This window comes from Rutilus rutilus, assembly GCF_951802725.1.
Source record: "Rutilus rutilus genome assembly, chromosome: 7".
Taxonomy (NCBI): domain Eukaryota; kingdom Metazoa; phylum Chordata; class Actinopteri; order Cypriniformes; family Leuciscidae; genus Rutilus; species Rutilus rutilus.
The window spans coordinates 6,649,736-6,669,191 of record NC_140221.1 but is presented as its reverse complement, the minus strand read 5'-3'; the positions used below and the strand labels follow the sequence as shown (position 1 = coordinate 6,669,191).

Here is a 19,456-nt window from a genome sequence, read left to right as displayed (position 1 = left end):
ACACGTTCGTTGTAGTTACACAGCAGTTCCATGGCAACGGAATTGCTCTGCGGAAATGCGCTGATGTTTGTGTGCATGGAGATTTGCCTTAAAATATAAGTGAATATCCGTGAAATACGGATAAAAAAAAAATATATATATATATACCGTTTGTTTTTAATTAGTCGGCGACAGTCTTAAGTAAAGTCTTTACTAAAATGGAGATGACCGAGGAAGCGTTGAACAATGAGCGAGTGCAGGCGGCAGCTCGTTTTAAGGCTTTCATGATGAAGAACAGCACTAAAACAAACCTCAATCTGTAAGTAACTGTTATATCACATGAACGTTAGCTTTATTCAGTATTTCGCCTTTTTTAAGTTATTACAATTATTAATTCATTACAAAGCATCGTTAGTTACCTTAACAATAACAGACGCTAAACCGAGAACTGTAACGTTATTTGGAAGACAACGAACATTAAGTTCAACACACATTTCCACTGCTATCTATATATATAAAAATATAACCGTATTTGATCTAGTGGGGCATGTTGTCACAACGGGGATACGCTGTTTAACACTTATTTGAGAAGTCCAGGTGTTCTTCGACAACGAAAAATGCTGCCTATCATTGCCAACATTATATTCATGTGGGGTTGAGGCTTTATTAGCCCTAAGTTAAGGTTACCTACCCTATATCTACCAGGTAAGTTAGCACTGTCTGATAGGTAACTTACGTTAGCATTATTTGCCAGAACACTTGTCTGAACTTACATTTATGTAAGCAGTTATTATATTTATTTAATTGAGCGGTCATTGCAACTTAACTTAGTTACAAAAATGCGGATATTGCTTATGTTTGGTGAACAGAAACTTAAAGGGTTAACGTTAAGTTCACCCAAAAATGAAAATTCTGTCATTAATTACTCACCCCCATGTCTTTCCAAACCTGAACACTGTCTGTCTTCGGAACACAAATAAAGAGATTTTTAATGAAATCTGAGAGCTCTCTGTTCCTCCATTGACAGCTACACAACTAACTGTTACCAGTTTGATGCTTCAAAATGGAAATAAAGAGATCGTGAAACGAATCCATATGAATTGAGTGGATTAGTCCAAATTTTCTTTAGAGACTCGATCGCTTTATATGATGAACAGATTTAATTTATTCATATTCAAACATTGATCAGGGAACATAAACAGAAGCTCAACCGAACCTGCTTGACGCTCGAGAACAAACCTCATTGGTTCTTGCAGAAGCTCAAACGTGATGCGTAACACGAGAATGAACCTCATTGGTTCTCACACGTCAAGCAAACATGCTTGAGCTTCTGTTTACCACAACTGATTTGTGAGTTGATGAATGTTTATATGTGAATAGAAGCCTAAATTCAATCTGTTCATCATATAAAGCTATCGTGTCTCTTCAGAAATTTTGGACTAAACCGCTTGATTCATATGGGTTAGTTTTACGATCTGTTTATGAACTTTTTGAAGCGTCAAAGTGGTAGTTGCATGGCTGTCAATGGAGGGACAATGCATCTCTTAGATGCCATCAAAAAGATCTTTATTTGTGTTCTGAAGATGAACAAAAGTCTTGGAGGTTTGAAACAACATGAGGGTGAGTAATTATGGACAGAATTTTCATTTTTGGGTGGACTATCCCTTTAAGTTTACAAAATATGTTGTAAATTGAACCTCTTTGTCCAGCTATGACCACCTTGTACGACTGTTAACCAAAGTTATGGATGAGCGTCCGGAGAATGCAGTCGATGTGATCGAGGACATGAGTTGCGAGCTGAAAGGAAGTATCCTTCAGGAGAAGCAGGACACCTTGCGTGACAATCCATCCTCATCCTCAGCTCTGTTGCTGGCTGAGCAGCAGAAGACACTCTTCAAACGTGCGGCAGGCGGGGAAGGTGATCACGAGGAAGAGCTGGTAAGTTTCTCTCCCGAGGGCCCATGTAATGCTTTTTAAACCGTTAAAACCTTACCTTTTTTGTTAAATGCTTTGCTTGAAAAGTGAACTTGTGCTGTCTTATTAAATCAATGCAATTAGATTAGGTAAGTAGTTATCTAATGCAATCACATTCAGACATAGTGGAGTGTGATTTAGGCTTTTATTCACATATAAACATTCATCAACTCACACATCAGTTGTGGTAAACGGAAGCTCAAGTATGTTTGCTTGACGTGTGAGAACCAATGAGGTTCATTCTCGTGTTTCGCTGCACGTTTGAGCTTCTGCAAGAACCAATGAGCTTTGTTCTCGTGCGTCAGGCAGGTTCGGTTGAGCTTCTGTTTATGTTTGCAAAAAATGTAATTCTGTCATCATTCTGTACTCACCCTCATGATGTTTTAAACCCATAAGACTTTGGTTAATCTTCAAAACACCAATTGTGGTGGGTCCTATGAGCAGTTCAATGCAGTACAACAGTTTCTGTAATACATGCTTCTGTATCGTTTTCAGGTGGATTCTCCTCTACCGAATGTTGCAGAACTGGCGTTCTTCTTTGAGCAAGCTGGTGTGGGTCTGGGGAAAGAGGAGATGCAGAGAATCTTTCTGGCTTTGAAACAACTGGTGGACACGCAGTGTCTCCAGCGCTGTCGATTCTGGGGAAAGATCCTCGGCACACAGAGCAGCTACCTGGTGGCTGAGGGGGAATTCAGAGAGGGTGAAGGGGAGGAGGAGCAGGAGAGCACAGAACCATCAAATGAGGATGAGGAGAGAGAGGAAGAGTCACAGGAGGACAAGGATGAAGCAGAGCTTGTAGAAGCTGTAAGTCACAAAACGGCAACTGAAGGAAATGAAACTGCTCTAAATACAGTAAATATCGTACAGTCACATTTGTGAAATTTTGTAGGCAAAAAAATGTCCATTGTTGACCAACAGAAAGCTGCTTGGTTTGAAAGTGACTTCTGTGTGAGCTTTATACATCGCTACACTATTGACACCAGAAAATAATGGAAGCTTGTTTCCGCCACAGAATAAAAAACGTAATTGCGACTTTTTATCAAACAATTCTGACTTTTTTTTTTCTTGCAATTGCGAGTTTACAGTATATTTCACAGTTCAGATTTTATAACTCTCTATTATCTGTTTAAATCTCACAATTCCGAGAAAAAGTGTCAGAATTGCACGTTACAAAGTCGAAATTGTGATAACTTGCAATTGTGAGGAAAAACAGTCAGAATTGTAAGATAAGTTATCTTTTCTTTTCTTTTTTTCATGGCTTCCAAGCTTCCATAGATAATGGTTTTGGTAACGTCACCTGATTTCAGAAAATTCTGTCATCAATTACTCACCCTCATGTCGTTCCGAATCCAGACCTGTAAGACTTTCATTCATGTTCAGAACATAAACGAAGATTTTATGAAATATAAGAGCTTTCAGTCCCTCCGTTGACAGCTACGCAACTACCATTTTGATTTTGACGCTTCAAAAAATGTATGAAGAGATTGTAAAACTAATCCATATGAATTGAGCGGTTTAGTCCAAATTTTCTGAAGAGACTCGATCGCATTATGTAATGAACAGATTGAATTTAGGCTTTTATTCAAATTTAAACATTGATCAGCGAATATACACAGAAGCTCAACCGAACCTGCTTGACGTGCGAGAACAAACCTCATTGGTTCTTTCAGAAGCTCAAACGTGCTGCGTAACACGAGGATGAACCTCATTGGTTCTTGCACATCAAGCGAACATGCTTGAGCTTCTATTTACAATTGATGTGTGCGTTGATGAATGTTTACATGTGAATAAAAGCCTAAATTCAATCTGTTCCATCATATAAAGCGATCGTGTCTCTTCAGAAAATTCTTAAGACTCCAGGTAAAGACAAGGGTAGAAATGTACATTCAACTTGACAAAAATGATTGAACTCTACTTGCAGGCTGATCCACCCCCTAAATCAACTTACATGCCACCTCCGCCAGTGCCAAAGGAAGAAAATCACACTGGCGTCAATAAATTCACTTATTTTGTGTGTCAAGAGCCCGGCATGCCGTGGGTCAGACTGCCGGTGGTCACCCCCGCTCAGATCACAGCAGCGCGGCAGATCCGCAGGCTCTTCTCAGGCAGGCTTGATGCTCCGGTTTTAAGTTTCCCTCACTTTCCTGGCAATGAGATCAACTACCTGCGTGCCCAGATCGCACGGATCTCAGCCGCCACGCACATCAGCCCTGTGGGATTCTACCTGTTTGGGGAGGATGAAGGAGAGGATGAAGGACTGCGAGACACCTTTGAGGAGAATCCTAACTTTGAGGGCAATCATATAAACGAGATGGCTGAGTCTCTGAATCTATGGGTCCATCATGTACAGCACATACTTACACAGGTAAGAAACAGACGGCCTGTTGGGAATTCATCCGCCCTAAAATGTCCATTGAAGTGGATATTGAGTACGTTTTTGGTAACGCTTTGTTTCTGCAGTGTCCCTTTTACATATGTTATATATATTAACATAATAACATGGTCCAAATGGTTTGGAAAAATAGAGGAAATTACCAGATTTGCCAAATTTGAAAGAATAAAAAAAAAAAATATATAAACTTTCATGAGCCCTCAAACAACTCAATAAAATAACTACACTGTAAATTCATGGTCACTCCTAATTCAGTAGTCATTTTTTTATGAAAATATACAGTAACATTACCAGTATTTACATTAAATTCATTCACTCTTCATGAAATCCCAGACGGACTCGATTTTTGGGTTGGCAAAATTAATGCTTGGAAATGTTTTTATGGTGAAAAATCAAACTTAGCTAAGACATTTGCACATTACTGTACATGTGAATGTTAGGGCCGCTGTGTGTGGGTAAACGTAACTCAGAAGTCAGCGGATGATGTTGACGTTGACGAAGATGCCGAGGAGGAAGAACCTGATGAGCCGGAGCCTGAGATTGGGCCTCCTCTTCTGACGCCTCTGTCTGAGGATGCAAGTCAGTCACACTGCATCACATTTACATACAATACACCTCCAGCACAGTTCAAATGATCAGCTCTAATGCAGAAAACGCTCTGTCCACAGAGATTCATGACACCCCACCTTGGAGCTCCATGATCTCCTCTTACCTCATTCCTCAGTTTTCCATCGCTGTGCTGCGCTCCAACCTCTGGCCTGGAGCTTATGCTTATGCTTGTGAAAGTGGCAAGTAAGAACCTTACTTTTTGAAACTAAATACCTACTAACAGCCCATCTAACCATCTCTTTTAATCTGATGCCTTTTCTGCTGAATTAAAGCATTTTTCTGCTCCCTCTCAGGAAATTTGGAAACATATACATTGGTTGGGGGTTAAAATATATCGGAGAGGCCTACACCCCAATAGTGCTTCCACCGTCCCAGAGCGAATACCCCAGCGGACCCGAAATCACTGAGGCCCAGGACCCCAGTGTGGAGGAAGAGCAGGCTTTTCAAGCAGCCCTGGAGGAGGAGACGGCGGCCCTGGAAGAGACAGAGGATCTGGAGGATGATGAGGATGATGATGATTAAAATTTGGTCAGATGTTTAACCCTTTGCGTACGATCACACCTGTGTGATTTGAATGTTCAGTGTATCATACAGACTATATAAATTGATGTGTTTTATTCATATCAGATACACATTGTGTAGGTTTCAGGTAACTATAGAATTTACCCTATTCTTCTCCCACTTTACCAACCACTTACTTTCAAGTATTTCGGGAAAAGTGTATGAATTGACGTGTTGTAAATCCGACAGATAAGATTCTCTGAATTGCGGCGCTAACATGGTAACCCCCAGCGCGCGTTATAGATCAGCTAACATGATCAGTATAAAGGTTTATAATAATAATAATAATAATAATGTGATACATTCTAAAATAATGGTTGCCTTAAATCACACTGGGTGGTCAGCTAGAATATTTTAAACTTAGGAACTAAACTAAACTCATTAAGGAATCTAAACAGTGTCTTTGTGTGTTTGTCCACATCGATGAAATATTAAGACTTTACAAAACTTGAGGGAATCATATAATTTATTTGCTTTTAAAATCAGTTTAACATAACAGCTTTGATGAATACACGCATGCTTCGACTGTTGTAACACCTCGCTCCAAACAATGTACTTTGTGTTACACTTCATTTTTTGGTTACATTAAGCTTATTCAGCCATGCTTTTTTTTCTCCATGCTTAAGTTCCTGCATTGGTAGTAATTAGTCGTAAGCATCTATGTGTATGCAGATAAAATTGTCATCCAAAAAGCACACAACTCTTATCAACTTTATAAATAAGATGCCTATAATTTCTAGTGCCTTTTAGGTAACAAACAAGATGATCCTATTTTCTGAGTACTCTAACATCAATAAACTAAACTTGGCATGATATTAGCTTAAAAAAAAAAACTATGACAATTTCATGGCAAGCTGGTTCCTCAGGTACAAATTTTTTTTTTTTTTTTAAACAATCGTTAGACCATATTTCTCAATATTTAGGTCACCTTTTCAAAACTCTTCACACAGTTCTCCTAACCAACTTTCAGCTTGGCACAGCAGTTGATTTCACATTCAAAACACACTTCATCCATGTCTCAAATCAAGTCATTCTTCCATAACATTAGTACACAAACACACTTTGTCACCCGTAAAACAACCTAAAAAACACTAGCATTACAGTTTTCTTTTGTGAACTTTCTTTACAAAACAAGAATGACATCTCTCTACTGTTTCAATTCACTGCATGGTCCATGTTTACATTACAAAATTATTCCTAAATGGTCCCTTTTGTACAGATGGTGAAATTGAAAAACCAAGGGCTGGTTCACACAGAACGCAGTTTTCCATTACACTGCGCTACTTTTTCTATGTAAACACGCGCTAGATAGAAGTGTTTAACTGTTGTGTTCACGTCATTTGCAGCGTTCAAGTTAAAATAAGTTTAACTTTTAAAGCGCGAGTTTTTTCTAGAGTCTTTTCGCTCCACTGACCTCACGTTTTGAACAGCAAAAACACGTTCTGTGTGAATATCCCCTAAACACCTATGTTGGTGTTCAGCTCTATCAAATTGTTTTGATAGTATTTCATTTTTTAGATTCAGAATATATTTCAATGTGGTATTACTGTAAAAAAATTCAGCTAATTGCCATCTTATTTATTTTTGTGTTTTTGTTTTTAGCTTAAGTTTGGAAAGTTTAACAGTTTGGAAAGAGTATATAAATGTGCAACCTGAGTTTTGGCGGAGGTTGTGTCTAAGTGAGAAACCACTTTGTCATTTGAAAGTAGCCAAAGCAATGAGCAATGATCCACAGTTTAGCCCAAATAGACTGCCTATGTGCTCACTGCGTCAAGAGTTCTGAAAACGTGACCCAAGTACTGAAAAATGTGTCCTAATGGTTGTAAAAAAAACGATTTAATTCACAATACATCATAAAGAAATTGCACAGTTAGTCAACCAGTGCACCTTCAGACAGAGGACTAATACAGCCTCACATCCTCCAAAATACTGCAATAAACATCATGCAGATTCACTCTTCTGTGTGTAGGTACACAAAACAACAACAGAAAAAACATCTAGGTTGTTCTTCCAAATCTGTATGATTTCTTTCTTCTGCTGAACACAAAAGAAGATATTTTGAAGAATACGGGTAACCAGACAGTTGATGGACCCCATTGACTTCCATGAGGTCCATCAACTGTCTGGTTACCCGTATTCTTCAAAATATCTTCTTTTGTGTTCAGCAGAAGAAAGAAATTCATTCGGGGTTGGAACAACTTGAGGGAGAGTAAATGATGACAATTTTCATTCTCAGATGAACTCACACAAGCATGTCCTCCACAGAGGAAAACAAGAAAATGGCAATTAGTGTTGTTTCAGCTGATCATAGTTACAGTATTTTGCACAATTTATAAATACTTAATTATAATAATTATAATCACTGATAATAATAATTATAATCACTAATAAATTCTACTAAGTATTGTTGACACATACAGAGCCTTGCGACTGGATCAATAAATAAAATAATAAAGTTATTTTACAACCATTAATAAAAGAACGATAAATAAAACCACTACCGAAGCTGCACACGCATGAATGAAAATGTTAACACATAAATAATCACATTTCTAATGAGTTACATTTACCACAAGGGGAAGTTGTGGTCAAAGCTTGTAACATAAATCCTATCCAGTATCATTCTAGAAGACTTCAAAGTGCTCTAGGGGAGAACAGTTATATTTCCTTTAAGACTGTAGGATTTGGGAGAAAAAGGCTCAAGACAAAATGTACGTGACCTTAATTTACACATAAAGAGACTGTGAGAAAGAGAGAGGAAGGACAGGAGAACGGGCGGTGTGCTTTGGAATCAAGACTTCACATTAGCGAAGGTCATTCTCATCGTCCTGAATGGTCTTCTTGATTCTTAGTAACATAGTGGTCTGCCACTGATCAAGCCTGGAGATGGATTCAAATTCCCTTACCTAATGAAAAATAATCATAATAATTGCAGAATATTGCATAGAGTAAAGGCCCGTTCACAAAGACTATAACTAATTATAACCGTTCTAAATACAAAAGAATAGCAGAGTCCACACCACAAGTATAACGATAATGGCAGAGAGGAACGATACATCATTGGAATCACTTACAGAACGATTTTTTTTCCAGCTGATGAACCATAAAAACATTGACAATGTCAATCAGAATCCATTCCGCTTTAAAGAGCTCGAGCATTTAAAGTGACAGACGCACAAAACTGCAGCACACTTAGAACAAACAGAAAGATATCGTCCGCTGGTGTGGATGCTAATATAGTTATCGTTTTTGTCGTGAACGGGCCTTAAAGGGATAGTTCGGCCAAAAATGATATTTAACCCATGATTTACTCACCCTCAAGCCGTTCGAGATGCATAGGGCAATCTTTTTTCAGATTGTAGGAAGCGTCGTGACGTAGAACGAACGTAGAGTTTTGTTTTGCTCTGCTCTCTGGCTGCGCTATCACGTTCGTTCTACGTCACGACGCTTCCTACGCTATGTCATACGCCAGCATCCATCTCCGTGAACACGCGTCGACCGCTACCGGAAGCCAGTTATTTTCATATATAAAGTTTTAAATATGTATATTTTCACGACAAAACCGCACGGATTACCCTTAGAAGGCCTTCGTTTATCCCCCTGGAGCCGGATGGATTACTTTTGTGAAGGATGCATGCACATTTTGGGACTTGAAGGAGGTGGACCCCATAGCGTCACACTATAACCACTGAAAGATCTAAGACATTTTCTAAAATAACTGAAAATGTGTTCGTCTGAAAAAAGATTGACATATGCATCTCGAACGGCTTGAGGGTGAGTAAATCATGGGTTAAATAGCATTTTTGGCCGAACTATCCCTTTAATTCATTAATGAATGACCACTGGTAAAATGTGTGCAGTGAATTATGTAAAACCTGAAACAATATACCGAGAGAACTTACTGCATCAACGTATGCATCAATATTCTGCTCTTCATATGCATCAAGAAGTTTCTGTTTAATGAAATGCAGAAACATTGTGATTATTTTGTATAAAGCGTCACAAAATGTTCAAATACTTCCATTCAAAAGTTTAAGAAAATTGAAGAATAAATACTTTACTAATACTTTTATTCAGCATTAAACTGATTTTCTGTTTTCAACATTGATAATAATAATAAGAAATGTTTCTTGAGCAGCAAATCAGCATATTAGAATGATTTCTGAAGGATCATTGATGCTGAAAAGTCAGCTTTGCATCACAGGAATAAATTACATTTTAAAATATATGAAAATAGAAAACAGTTATTTTAATTTGTAATAATATTTCACAAAGATTTCGCTGTATTTGTAATCAAAGCAATGTAGTCTAGGTAAGCAGAAGAGACTTAAAAAAAAAACATTTTAACACTCAACCCCAAACTTTTGAACGGTAGTGTTTAGATATAAACATATACAAAACAATAGAGACAATGGAAACCTAACAGATAAAGATAAGGATTTGGGCAAAGCTTCCACCTTCAATCTCAACTGATGTTGACCCAGAATCTGAGGCCCTGTTTACACCTGATTAAGATGCGTTTGGTTAATCGGATCACAAGTGGACGGCACTAAATACAGGCGTAAACGGGGTCTAAAATGTTTTGAGCTTGTCCACTTTCGACCACTTCCAGAGGTAGTCGAAAACACATTCGACTAGATTGCTTTCGTAGTGTAAACGCTCATGTGATCCAATGTGTTCAAACAGCCACAAAAGACCATCTACTCTCCGCCTACTGACCTAATGTGTAAAGATTATGGGAAGCGCGCGAGCCAGACGGGATTTAAACACTGTCGGCTGAAAAAACCCTACATTTTCCCACCCATAGATCCTCTCCTCGGAGAAATCAGGACAGAAGTGGTTGAAAGTGGATTAAATTAAAACACCAGGTGTAAACGGGAATGTGTCTCCCTCGTCTAAAACGCATCTTAATACCAGGTGTAAACGGGCCCTGAGATCACAGCTGAAGTCTATGGAAGAAACTAAGCAACTCAATTTGTTGGAAGAAAAGACTCACCTTAAGAAGTCTGCACTCTCTAGCATCTGAGAAAGCTGGAAACAGTTCTTCATACTTCTGCACAGCCAGCTATTGGAGAGAACACGGATTAAATAATGATAAAGCAGAGACTTGCATTGTAAATATCATTCTTCTTCAGACTGTGAGCAGGTAAAATCACCTTGCAGTTGAGCATGTCCACACAGAAGTGACACAGCGCTGCTTTGAAGAAATGGTCTTTAGCACCATACTTCAACAGGGTAGTGTCCATGGAGTAAATCCCAATCTGAACAGACACAACATGCCACTCAACATGAAGGGTGAAGAAAACAAATGAACAGGTTTTCGACAGAAGATCACACAGACCTGCTCGAATATTTCAATGGCTTTCGGGTACTGCTCCATCTGAGCCGCATAGGTCGCCACTTTGACGAGACACTTGTTGGCTGCACTACAGAGAGAGAGAGAGTACAAGAGATTTTAGTATGATAACATTAAATGCAATCAGTTAATTGCAACACAACTTCTTTGCTCAGACCTAATTTGTTCTACAACACTTCTGATAAATGTGAAACATATAAAAGCATGTAAAGACTATAGTATAGTACCTGGTGGATGACTCCCCTTTGAAATAATCGGCTGCCTGTTCATAATGAACAATGGCCTGTACACATAAATAAGTATTTTGGGACCAAATAATAACAAATGAATGAACACTACTTTTCTTTCATAAGGGGCTCTCTGTAACGTGAATAACTATTTTTTATTTTAATATATATTTGCCATCCTGTGATGGCAAAGCTGAATTTTAAGCATCATTACTCCAGACTTCAGTGTCTCACAATCTTTCAGAAATTATTCAATGTTGATTTGCTGCTCAAGAAACATTTTTTTTATTAATAATGTTGAGAAAAGTTGCTCTGCTTCAAGTAAAAAAAAAAAAAAAACAGCATTAAAACCCACAAATTATAGTGTATTTTTTATGCTTTTGACATACTGTCAATATTCATCTGAACCACTTACTGATAAATGTGCACCTTTCCATAAAAAAAGATCACTTCCAACTTACTTTGTCTATGTCCAATAACTCAGATTCATAGATTTCTGCAATAGATATGTGGTGTTTTGCTGCGATGTTGAAACGCCCCTGTGGACACACATGAAAATTTCTAAGGAATATTCAGAGTATAAGTGTATCACTATAAACAAAACAAAAACAAGCACCCATATTACATATACAATGTTGAATTGTGGTGGAACAATTCATATGGATTATACAATCTCTTTATGAACTTTTTAAAGCGTCAAAGTGGTTCAATGAAGGGACAGAAATCCCTCAGATTTTACCAAAATATCTTCATTGTGTGCCGAAGATGAACGGAAGTCAACATGAGGGTGAGTAAATGATAACAGAACTTTCATTTTTGGGTGAATAATATAATTTTTCTCACCATATCTGTGTAGATGTCAATGGCCTGACAGAAACAGTTTACTGCCTCTGTGTAGAGAAGTTGTAGGAGAGCCATAATACAAATTAAACTCCTTTTGAAATAGCAACACTACATACTGAGAGATTTTTATTGTTCAGTCTTTAAAAGTAACAATGAGATCCGTACCTTGAGGATCAGACTTTTTGAATGCATTGCCAGCATCAAGAAAGTTAACGGCTGCGTCGTGCTTGCTTTCCACCTGCAAATGGAGTTGTGCTGCTTTGCAGAAGGCATCTCCAGCAGCTTAAATAGAGAAGAAAGAAAATGAGCAATAGAACTGCCATGTGCTTATTGAACACCTTAAATGGATAGTTCAGCCAAAAATTCATTAGTTCATTAATTACCCACTCTCGTGTTGTTCCAAACTCGTAAGATTTTCCTCCATTGACAGCTACGCAACTACCACTTAACGCTTCAAAAAGTTCATAAAAATCGTAAAACTAATCCATATGAATTGAACAGTTTAGTCCAACATTTCTGAATGAAGAACAGATTTCATTTAAACATGGATCAGCGAACATAAACAGAAGCTCAAACGTGCTGCGTAACACGACAATGAACCAAATTGGTTCTCGCACGTCAAGCGAACATGCTTGATGTTCAGTTTACCACAACTGATGTGAGTTGATCAATGTTTAAATGAGAATAAAAGCCTAAATTCAATCTGTTCCATCATATAAAACGAGTGTGTCTCTTCAGAAAATTTGGACTGAACAGCTCAATTCATATGGATTATTTTTATGATCTCTTTATGAACTTTTTGAAGCGTTAAAGTGGTAGTTGCGTAGCTGTCAACGGGGGGGACAGACTCAGACTTCATCAAAAAAGATCTTCATTTGTGTTCCGAAGATGAACGAAAGTCTTATGGGTTTGGAACGACACGAGTGTGAGCAATTAATGACAGAATGTACATTTTGCTGTGAACTATCCCTTTAATACAGTGGTGCAAAAGTCGCTGTGTATCGTACCACTCCAGTTCTTAGCCATCTTGAACATGTTGGCAGCTCTCACGTACAAGTCACAGGCCTCCTCGACCTTGGAGGAACTCCTACAGTACAATGAACAAAAGCGAGAGGGGAGATTCACTCAAACCATTAGGCGGCGCTATTAACATCTGTCGTCCCCTGCACTCATACAACGTGTTTTCAGACCTGATATGGCCAACATGAAGCAAGAGGACCCAGAAATCAGTGTGAAAACACAGGCCCGATATTGCTCAATAGCCTGGAAGTACTACATTAAAAATGAGAGCAATGCCACTGTTTACTGCAGGCTGTGTAAGACGGACTTTAAGTTCTCCTCAAATACAGCTAACATGATAAAACACCTCAGAGTGAAACATCGACTGAACATCCCCGCAGTAGCCAGCGGCGGAGAGAGACTGTGCGCGGAAGGGCCAGGCGAAGGCAGCATGGGTGAGTTTCAAAAAAGTATTAAACCAGGGCAAAAACGAGCAACATCACTTAGTGTGCATTGGGTTTGAGTAGAGCATGAATGAAAGCGACAAGGAAACGCTTCATTCCGTGCGCACAACTCTATTTATTATGACGCTTTATTATGCGTGCAGTGCGATGCTACTTGGCTAGCTGACCGAATCACTTTTGTGCAAAATCTGCGGATCCCTAGAGTAGATTTATGACAGCTTAATGCGAACAACGTTATATTACAAATAATGCAATTTCAAAAGCATTGCTTTTTAATCTAAATGAATAACAATGATCGATATCAATATTGTTTGTTGCAAACGGATACTAATTAATACCAATCACTTAAGTTAGATTTTAAGAAAGATTTGCACTTTCAATATTGCAGAGATGCAAAAAAATGACAAAAATAAACATTATTTACCCGAAAAACGTTCCTAACAGCGAATGCGACGTTTTCATTTTCTTGTCTGCCTCAGCCATAATGGCCATGGCTTCCTTTTCTTTTCCAGAATAATCCATTTGGTCAGATTAGGTTTGAACTGGACTGTATGGAATGATAGCCAAGCTATATCTCATTCGCGTCGCCTAGAATGAAGTTATTTGTTTTATTGACACATCATGCGCAAATCGGAAGTAAATTCAACTTTAGGGACTGTCGCTAAATAGTTGTTTTCAAAATAACAGTCGACAGTGCTGTGGTGTTAACTCGTTACTTTTTTGTACATATACGTTATTAATTAATTTCAACAATTAAACGTGAGCTACACGAATAGTGTCGCGTAGTTGTGTTATATAAACCTGAATGATGGACGTTGTTCGCTTTTCTTGGCTGCGAACAACTTACCCTTGTACCCTAACGGGCATCGTGCTAAACACATCCAGTGTGTAGGTCGCAAACGCGCGGAGGTTGTGCAGGGATTGTGAGATTTTAAAAAATATATATACATTACTGATAAGATATTATTTATTTTCAGATAGGAAAATAAGGTGTACAAGTTATTGTCGCTGAATCGTGTACTGTTTAATGGAGGGATCACAGGCAGGAAGTGGATGAAACCATAATGGCCCTTTACACGCCCGGAAGAACATCCAGTGACGCTTGATGTAAATAATAGCGGAATTGTTTCATTAGTATCATGTTGCATGGTTATTGTTCTCTGCCTAAATGCTCTTGTGACGAGCAAAGTGTGCTGTGACTGATGTGGAGTCATTATCATAATACAAACCTTTTAATTCATTCTAAATGTTTCCGCGAGAAACAAAAATGTTTTTGAATTAATTTGAAGCAGAGACGGCAGTGTCTTGCTGTGTGACATGCTATATTCATCTACAGTTATTTCGCAACACTTTTTTGTTATAATTATTATGTAATTTTTTTAATGAAATACATTATTGACTAGAGTGACTACTACATGGATTATATACTTGTAGTTTTATGGACTTTTTAATGTGAAGTCACTGAGTCCTGGGAATATATATATATATATATATATATACCTAAAACAACTTTTTCTTATACAAATATACGTCCTTTTATAGTTTTTCACAGTGCTGCAGTTTGGTTATGCAACAGTAAAATGTTCTACAACCAGCCACATCTGAGATAAAAAAATAATTGAACCAAGATGTGATGGGTAGTGTAGAATTAAAAACAAACTGCAACACGAAAGCTATATTGTAGATGCAAAAACCTCTTAATTTTATATAACCAAATGCAAATATTTTGTAACAGTGTAGAATAGTTTTTGAGCAGCCACACACATTTTTACAGTGAACATAAAATCAGACTAAGCTGCAATGTTTGTATAATGATTTAGCTAGCTAGAAACTCATTAATGGCTGCACCAGATTCTCTTTCTCACACACACATGGTTACAAGAACTGATTCATGCACAGTGATTTGGTGAGCTGAGACACTATGACAAAAGATTTTAAAAAGCTGTATGTGAGTAATGTGATAGCATTAAGCAAAGGGTCTGAAATGAAACATTCACACAGTGCAGATTCTTTAGTTTTACGTGAATTGCGTTGACCCAGAAAACATCACATAATAACATTGACTTACCATTTCTATGGAAAACAACATGTATTGTTACAAAAAACCTTGACATCACATTCAGGATTAAAGTTTTACCATAGTTTTTTTCAGTGTCAATTTCAAGTGTAATTGTGCTAAGTTCCTGTGTTATCCTGTTTTATCCCGTTTTAAATGTATTTTTGTTTTTTCCTTCACCACAGACATGGATCTCCCACCACAAAGGCATCCTGAAATCCTCAGCGGTCAAAATCTTCGAAGGAGAATGCAGCGTTTTTTGCCATTTTCGGATCGCCGCACGTCAAAAGTGTGGAACCACTACACTCAGCTAAGTCTGCATCGTGTCGAGTGCAACCATTGTAAGAGACAGCTTTCCTTTCACAACAGCACTACTTCCATGAGAGAACACTTGGGACGCAAACACAGCATTCGGGACGGAGCGGTACCCCCTCACAACACAGCAGGCATCCCCACCCCTGCAGCATTACATTCTCACATTCAGACCGCTTTACAAGCTAACAGATACAACACCGCAGGCAATGCTGCGTTTCAACCAGCGCTACCTGTTGCTATTAAAGAGGAGCAGGTAGAAGTACTGACAGCTGAGATGGGAGAGACCAAACCTGCTCGGACCACATACGCCCCTGACTGTGCGGCCGCAAGCGGTACTTCTAATTCAAATGCCATTGTGCACCAAGATACAGATGAGGGCTGCCTAATGTATAATTTTCCTGCGGGGGAGATGAGCAGCACTGCTGGAGGCAGCAACATCCGTAACGGCACAAAAGCCTGCAGCAACAAGCGGGCTGAGGTTTTGACCGATCTTATCTTGGAGATGGTCTTCAGAGACCTTCAGCCATTGTCTGTGGTGGAAGAGAGGGGGTTCAAGCTCTTACTGAGTTGCCTAGAGCCTAACTACCCCGTGCCGTCTCCATCTTTGCTTGGCAGTCTACTTTGGCATCGTTACCACATCCTCAAGCAATGCCTTCAGCAGCATCTTCAGACAAGTCTAGGTTCTCACTGTCTGACCCTCTGCACCGAATACTGGCGATCCGTAGATGGATGTGGGGTTGGAGGGGACGGTCAGTACTACCTTACAGTCAGTGCGCATTTTGTCGACCCTCAGTGGCGCCTGGCACGCTGCGTGCTCGAGACCCGACCGATAGCAGAACTCAAAGGAAACCCATCAGAGAGAGGGCAAGTGAGCTTTACAGACACCTTGAAAGGAGTCCTCACCGAGTTCCAGCTTCCAGAGGACTTTGTTTTCTGTGTTGTGCACGACACCCCAAGTGGATCCGAGTCTGGCGGGCAGGAGAATATGACCATCGATCCGGAATATCAGCAAGAATTTGCTGGACCCAGCCATCCTCCCCCCAGCAATCTTCCGGAGGGATGGTCACCTCTGCTTTGTGCAGGACAGGCCCTGAAACTATGTGTCCAGGAGGGACTTTGCGTGGAGACTGTGAGGCAAGCTCTGGCAGATGCTCGCACCATCGTCCTACACTTCCAGCATGATGTGAGCGCTTCGACAGCACTGAGCCAGAAAGCAGAGGCCGTTAATAAAGAGTCTGTAACCCTGGTTTTGAACGACCCAGGGCGCTGGACCACGGCCATTGAGATGTGTGAGAGTCTTCTGGAGCTCAAGTGGGTAATAAGCTCCGTCTTAGAGGAGCAAAAAGTTGCAACAAATCTGGCAGATCACCAGTGGCGCCTTATACATGAACTGGTCCCTGTGCTCAAAACGGTTCGCATTGCGGCATCGTTTTTGAGTGAGGACATCAATGGACCCATTTCAGCCCTGATGCCGTGCCTCCAAGGAGTGTCCAGGCTCCTGGGACAAAAAATTGTGGAGTGCACCTGTCCAGTAGTGAGGGGAGTTATGGAGAGAATTCGCGCTGGTATGGACAAACGCTGGAGTCTGAGTGATGAAGATGCTCTTCTGGACTGCCATGCCGTTCTGTCCTCATTTCTGGACCCACGTTTTAAAGAGTTGCGGTTTCTCAGCCCACATGCCCGTAGCAAGCTTCATGACAAGGTGAAAGAGCTGCTATCCGTTCAGGCTTTCACAAGGGGCAAAGGAGAGAGAAGACAAAGCGTGCAAATGGAAGAGACTGTGGATGAACGGGAAGAACCTGTAGATTTTGTACTGGATGATCCTTTGACACTGCCTGTAATGGCTTCTTTGGATTCTCCCGAATCGTGCGGCTCAGCGGAGGAAGGTGACAGCGTTGAGCTGCAGCCGAGCGAGCCCTTCGCTGCCCTATCATCTCCAGAACAGGTCAATGAAAACGCACTTGAGGTTGTTAAATCACCTTTCAAGAACGCCAATGAACGTAAAAGGCGTTCTAGCGGGACCAGTTTGACCTCGCCGCTGAGGGGAGATTTGCAGCACACGCCTCGAACACGAATAAGTCCTCTCCCACAGAGCATGTACGATATTCTTTTGGGCGAGGACCCTACTGAGCGAATGCCCGAAATTCACCAGCAGCTGGAGAATTACATAGCAGAGCCGCTCTGCAGACGCAGCCTCTCGCCTCTGCAATGGTGGCGCAACAAGGAGCATCGCTTTCCTGCGGTGGCCAGACTGGCGCGAAAATACCTGTCCATACCAGCAACTGCTGTGTCCGCCGATCGGACCTTTGCCCCCAGGGAGTCTCCAGTGACCCAAAGAAGGGCCACATTGGGGTCTAAACACCTTGATCATATTTTATTTCTCCATCAGAACACTGATTACGTAGATCAGCTGAAAGGTGGAACCTCTGTACGTGAAATTGACCAGTGGAACAATGTCAGTGGAAACCAAAGCAGAGAAAGTCTTTACCAGACACTAGTGTCTTATGAAAGTAAGGTTCGTGTGCCCGAGGAAGAGTCATGATCACTGTTTATTTCTGGGTTACATTTTTGAACAGTTCTGTCACATCCCACAATAAGCTCCTTTAATTACATGGTTATCTGATGACTTTCATCATCATTGGGTTCTAGACTCAAGGATTACCGTTAGCGATGAACACAGTTATACTGCTATGTAAATGAGTTTGGAAATAACACATTCCTTGTACAAGGAATTTGTGACATTATCGTTTAATATCGTCTTTGGTCTCTAAGAGGTCTGAAGGTTTGTGTAGTTAATGTCTTGTGACTAATATAGATACTGTTTTACTAAATCCGTTTTACTACATTCTTAACTTGTCTCTAATGAATTACGCAATATGAGCACGAGCAATCAAGCTGCTGTTCTGATTATTAGCAAGGCTGCGCTTTGGCCATAGGTCATCGCAGTCATGCAGATATCAGGCTTTTTTTTTTACTGAACCGTTCACATACTTTGTTTAGGAACACTGCAAATCAAATTTGGTTAATTCCAGGCCAGGAAGTAATTGTTGTATTTGTTTAAATGTGATTTGTTATTACAAATTCTGCATATACTGTTACTTCAATATTATTGTCACTTTACACAGTGTTGCAAGCATTACTTACATGCATTGTCAAAATCGTGCATGCATTTCAACATGATCACTTCCTCCTTTGTATTATGGGGGATTGAATATGTACATGCAAATGAGGTATTAGTAATCTTTTTCATACTTGCAACTTTAGAATTGACTGTATTCTATCGGTAGCATGATCAGATTAAAGTGTTGTATGAAATATTCTGTAGTCTGGGAATTGCAGATGGAAAAGGCTGTGTTTTCATTTTTTTGTTTATTTTAGCAAGTTTAACATTACTATAGTAAAACATTTGTTCAATTAGAACAGCACATAAAGGACAACTCGGACAACCAAACACCTTATAGTAATCTTATAAACAGTAAACGTGTTATACATTGACATCATCAGCTGTTTTTAATGACATATGATAGTAAAAATGCATTTTAATAACCTTATTATAGGTCACATGGATTGAAGATATCAAATGGGAAAGGGGGAAATCAGTTGACTTGTAAAACTATGTAGATTTGTTATGAATTGGTAGGATTTTACAGTTTTGTTGCACATTACTATCATTTAAATGCA

At 39.6% G+C, this 19,456-nt stretch overlaps 3 protein-coding genes across 4 annotated transcripts; 2 read left to right on the top strand and 1 right to left on the bottom strand.

Moving 5' to 3' along the window:
- Positions 1-160: 160 nt before the first annotated feature.
- Positions 161-5,590, top strand: rsph4a (radial spoke head component 4A). Its single transcript, XM_084415419.1, has 7 exons — positions 161-298; positions 1,689-1,917; positions 2,449-2,757; positions 3,875-4,318; positions 4,786-4,924; positions 5,014-5,137; positions 5,248-5,590. Exons 1-7 carry the CDS (start codon positions 198-200, stop codon positions 5,474-5,476), a joined length of 1,575 nt encoding a protein of 524 aa, XP_084271545.1. The 5' UTR covers positions 161-197; the 3' UTR covers positions 5,477-5,590.
- A 373-nt stretch (positions 5,591-5,963) lies between these two features.
- napaa (N-ethylmaleimide-sensitive factor attachment protein, alpha a) lies at positions 5,964-14,043 on the bottom strand. The gene is made up of 11 exons (XM_084415420.1): positions 13,829-14,043; positions 12,949-13,028; positions 12,107-12,223; positions 11,942-11,988; positions 11,560-11,637; positions 11,099-11,154; positions 10,857-10,941; positions 10,672-10,776; positions 10,512-10,580; positions 9,418-9,468; positions 5,964-8,421 (listed from the first exon to the last, which is right to left on the bottom strand). Exons 1-11 carry the CDS (start codon positions 13,924-13,926, stop codon positions 8,320-8,322), a joined length of 888 nt encoding a protein of 295 aa, XP_084271546.1. The 5' UTR covers positions 13,927-14,043; the 3' UTR covers positions 5,964-8,319.
- On the top strand, positions 13,064-19,122 carry zbed4l2 (zinc finger BED-type containing 4-like 2). Of its 2 annotated transcripts, none has more exons than XM_084415417.1 (2): positions 13,064-13,395; positions 15,646-19,122. In XM_084415417.1, exons 1-2 carry the CDS (start codon positions 13,137-13,139, stop codon positions 18,315-18,317), a joined length of 2,931 nt encoding a protein of 976 aa, XP_084271543.1. In that variant the 5' UTR covers positions 13,064-13,136; the 3' UTR covers positions 18,318-19,122. The 2 variants fall into 2 exon arrangements, with proteins under 2 accessions (XP_084271543.1, XP_084271544.1); XM_084415418.1 differs by lacking the exon at positions 13,064-13,395 and adding an exon at positions 14,371-14,511.
- The last annotated feature ends 334 nt before the right edge of the window (positions 19,123-19,456 follow it).

Coding starts and splice junctions, on each gene's coding strand:
- rsph4a (XM_084415419.1), top strand. CDS start 198: ATGGAGATGACCGAGGAAGCGTTGAACAATGAGCGAGTGCAGGCGGCA. Junction 299..1,688: donor ACTAAAACAAACCTCAATCT/GTAAGTAACTGT, acceptor CTCTTTGTCCAG/CTATGACCACCTTGTACGAC. Junction 4,319..4,785: donor TACAGCACATACTTACACAG/GTAAGAAACAGA, acceptor TGTGAATGTTAG/GGCCGCTGTGTGTGGGTAAA.
- zbed4l2 (XM_084415417.1), top strand. CDS start 13,137: ATGGCCAACATGAAGCAAGAGGACCCAGAAATCAGTGTGAAAACACAG. Junction 13,396..15,645: donor GCCAGGCGAAGGCAGCATGG/GTGAGTTTCAAA, acceptor CCTTCACCACAG/ACATGGATCTCCCACCACAA.
- napaa (XM_084415420.1), bottom strand. CDS start 13,926: ATGGATTATTCTGGAAAAGAAAAGGAAGCCATGGCCATTATGGCTGAG. Junction 11,989..12,106: donor CAAAAAGTCTGATCCTCAAG/GTACGGATCTCA, acceptor TTCTCTACACAG/AGGCAGTAAACTGTTTCTGT. Junction 9,469..10,511: donor GAGAGTGCAGACTTCTTAAG/GTGAGTCTTTTC, acceptor TTCATTAAACAG/AAACTTCTTGATGCATATGA.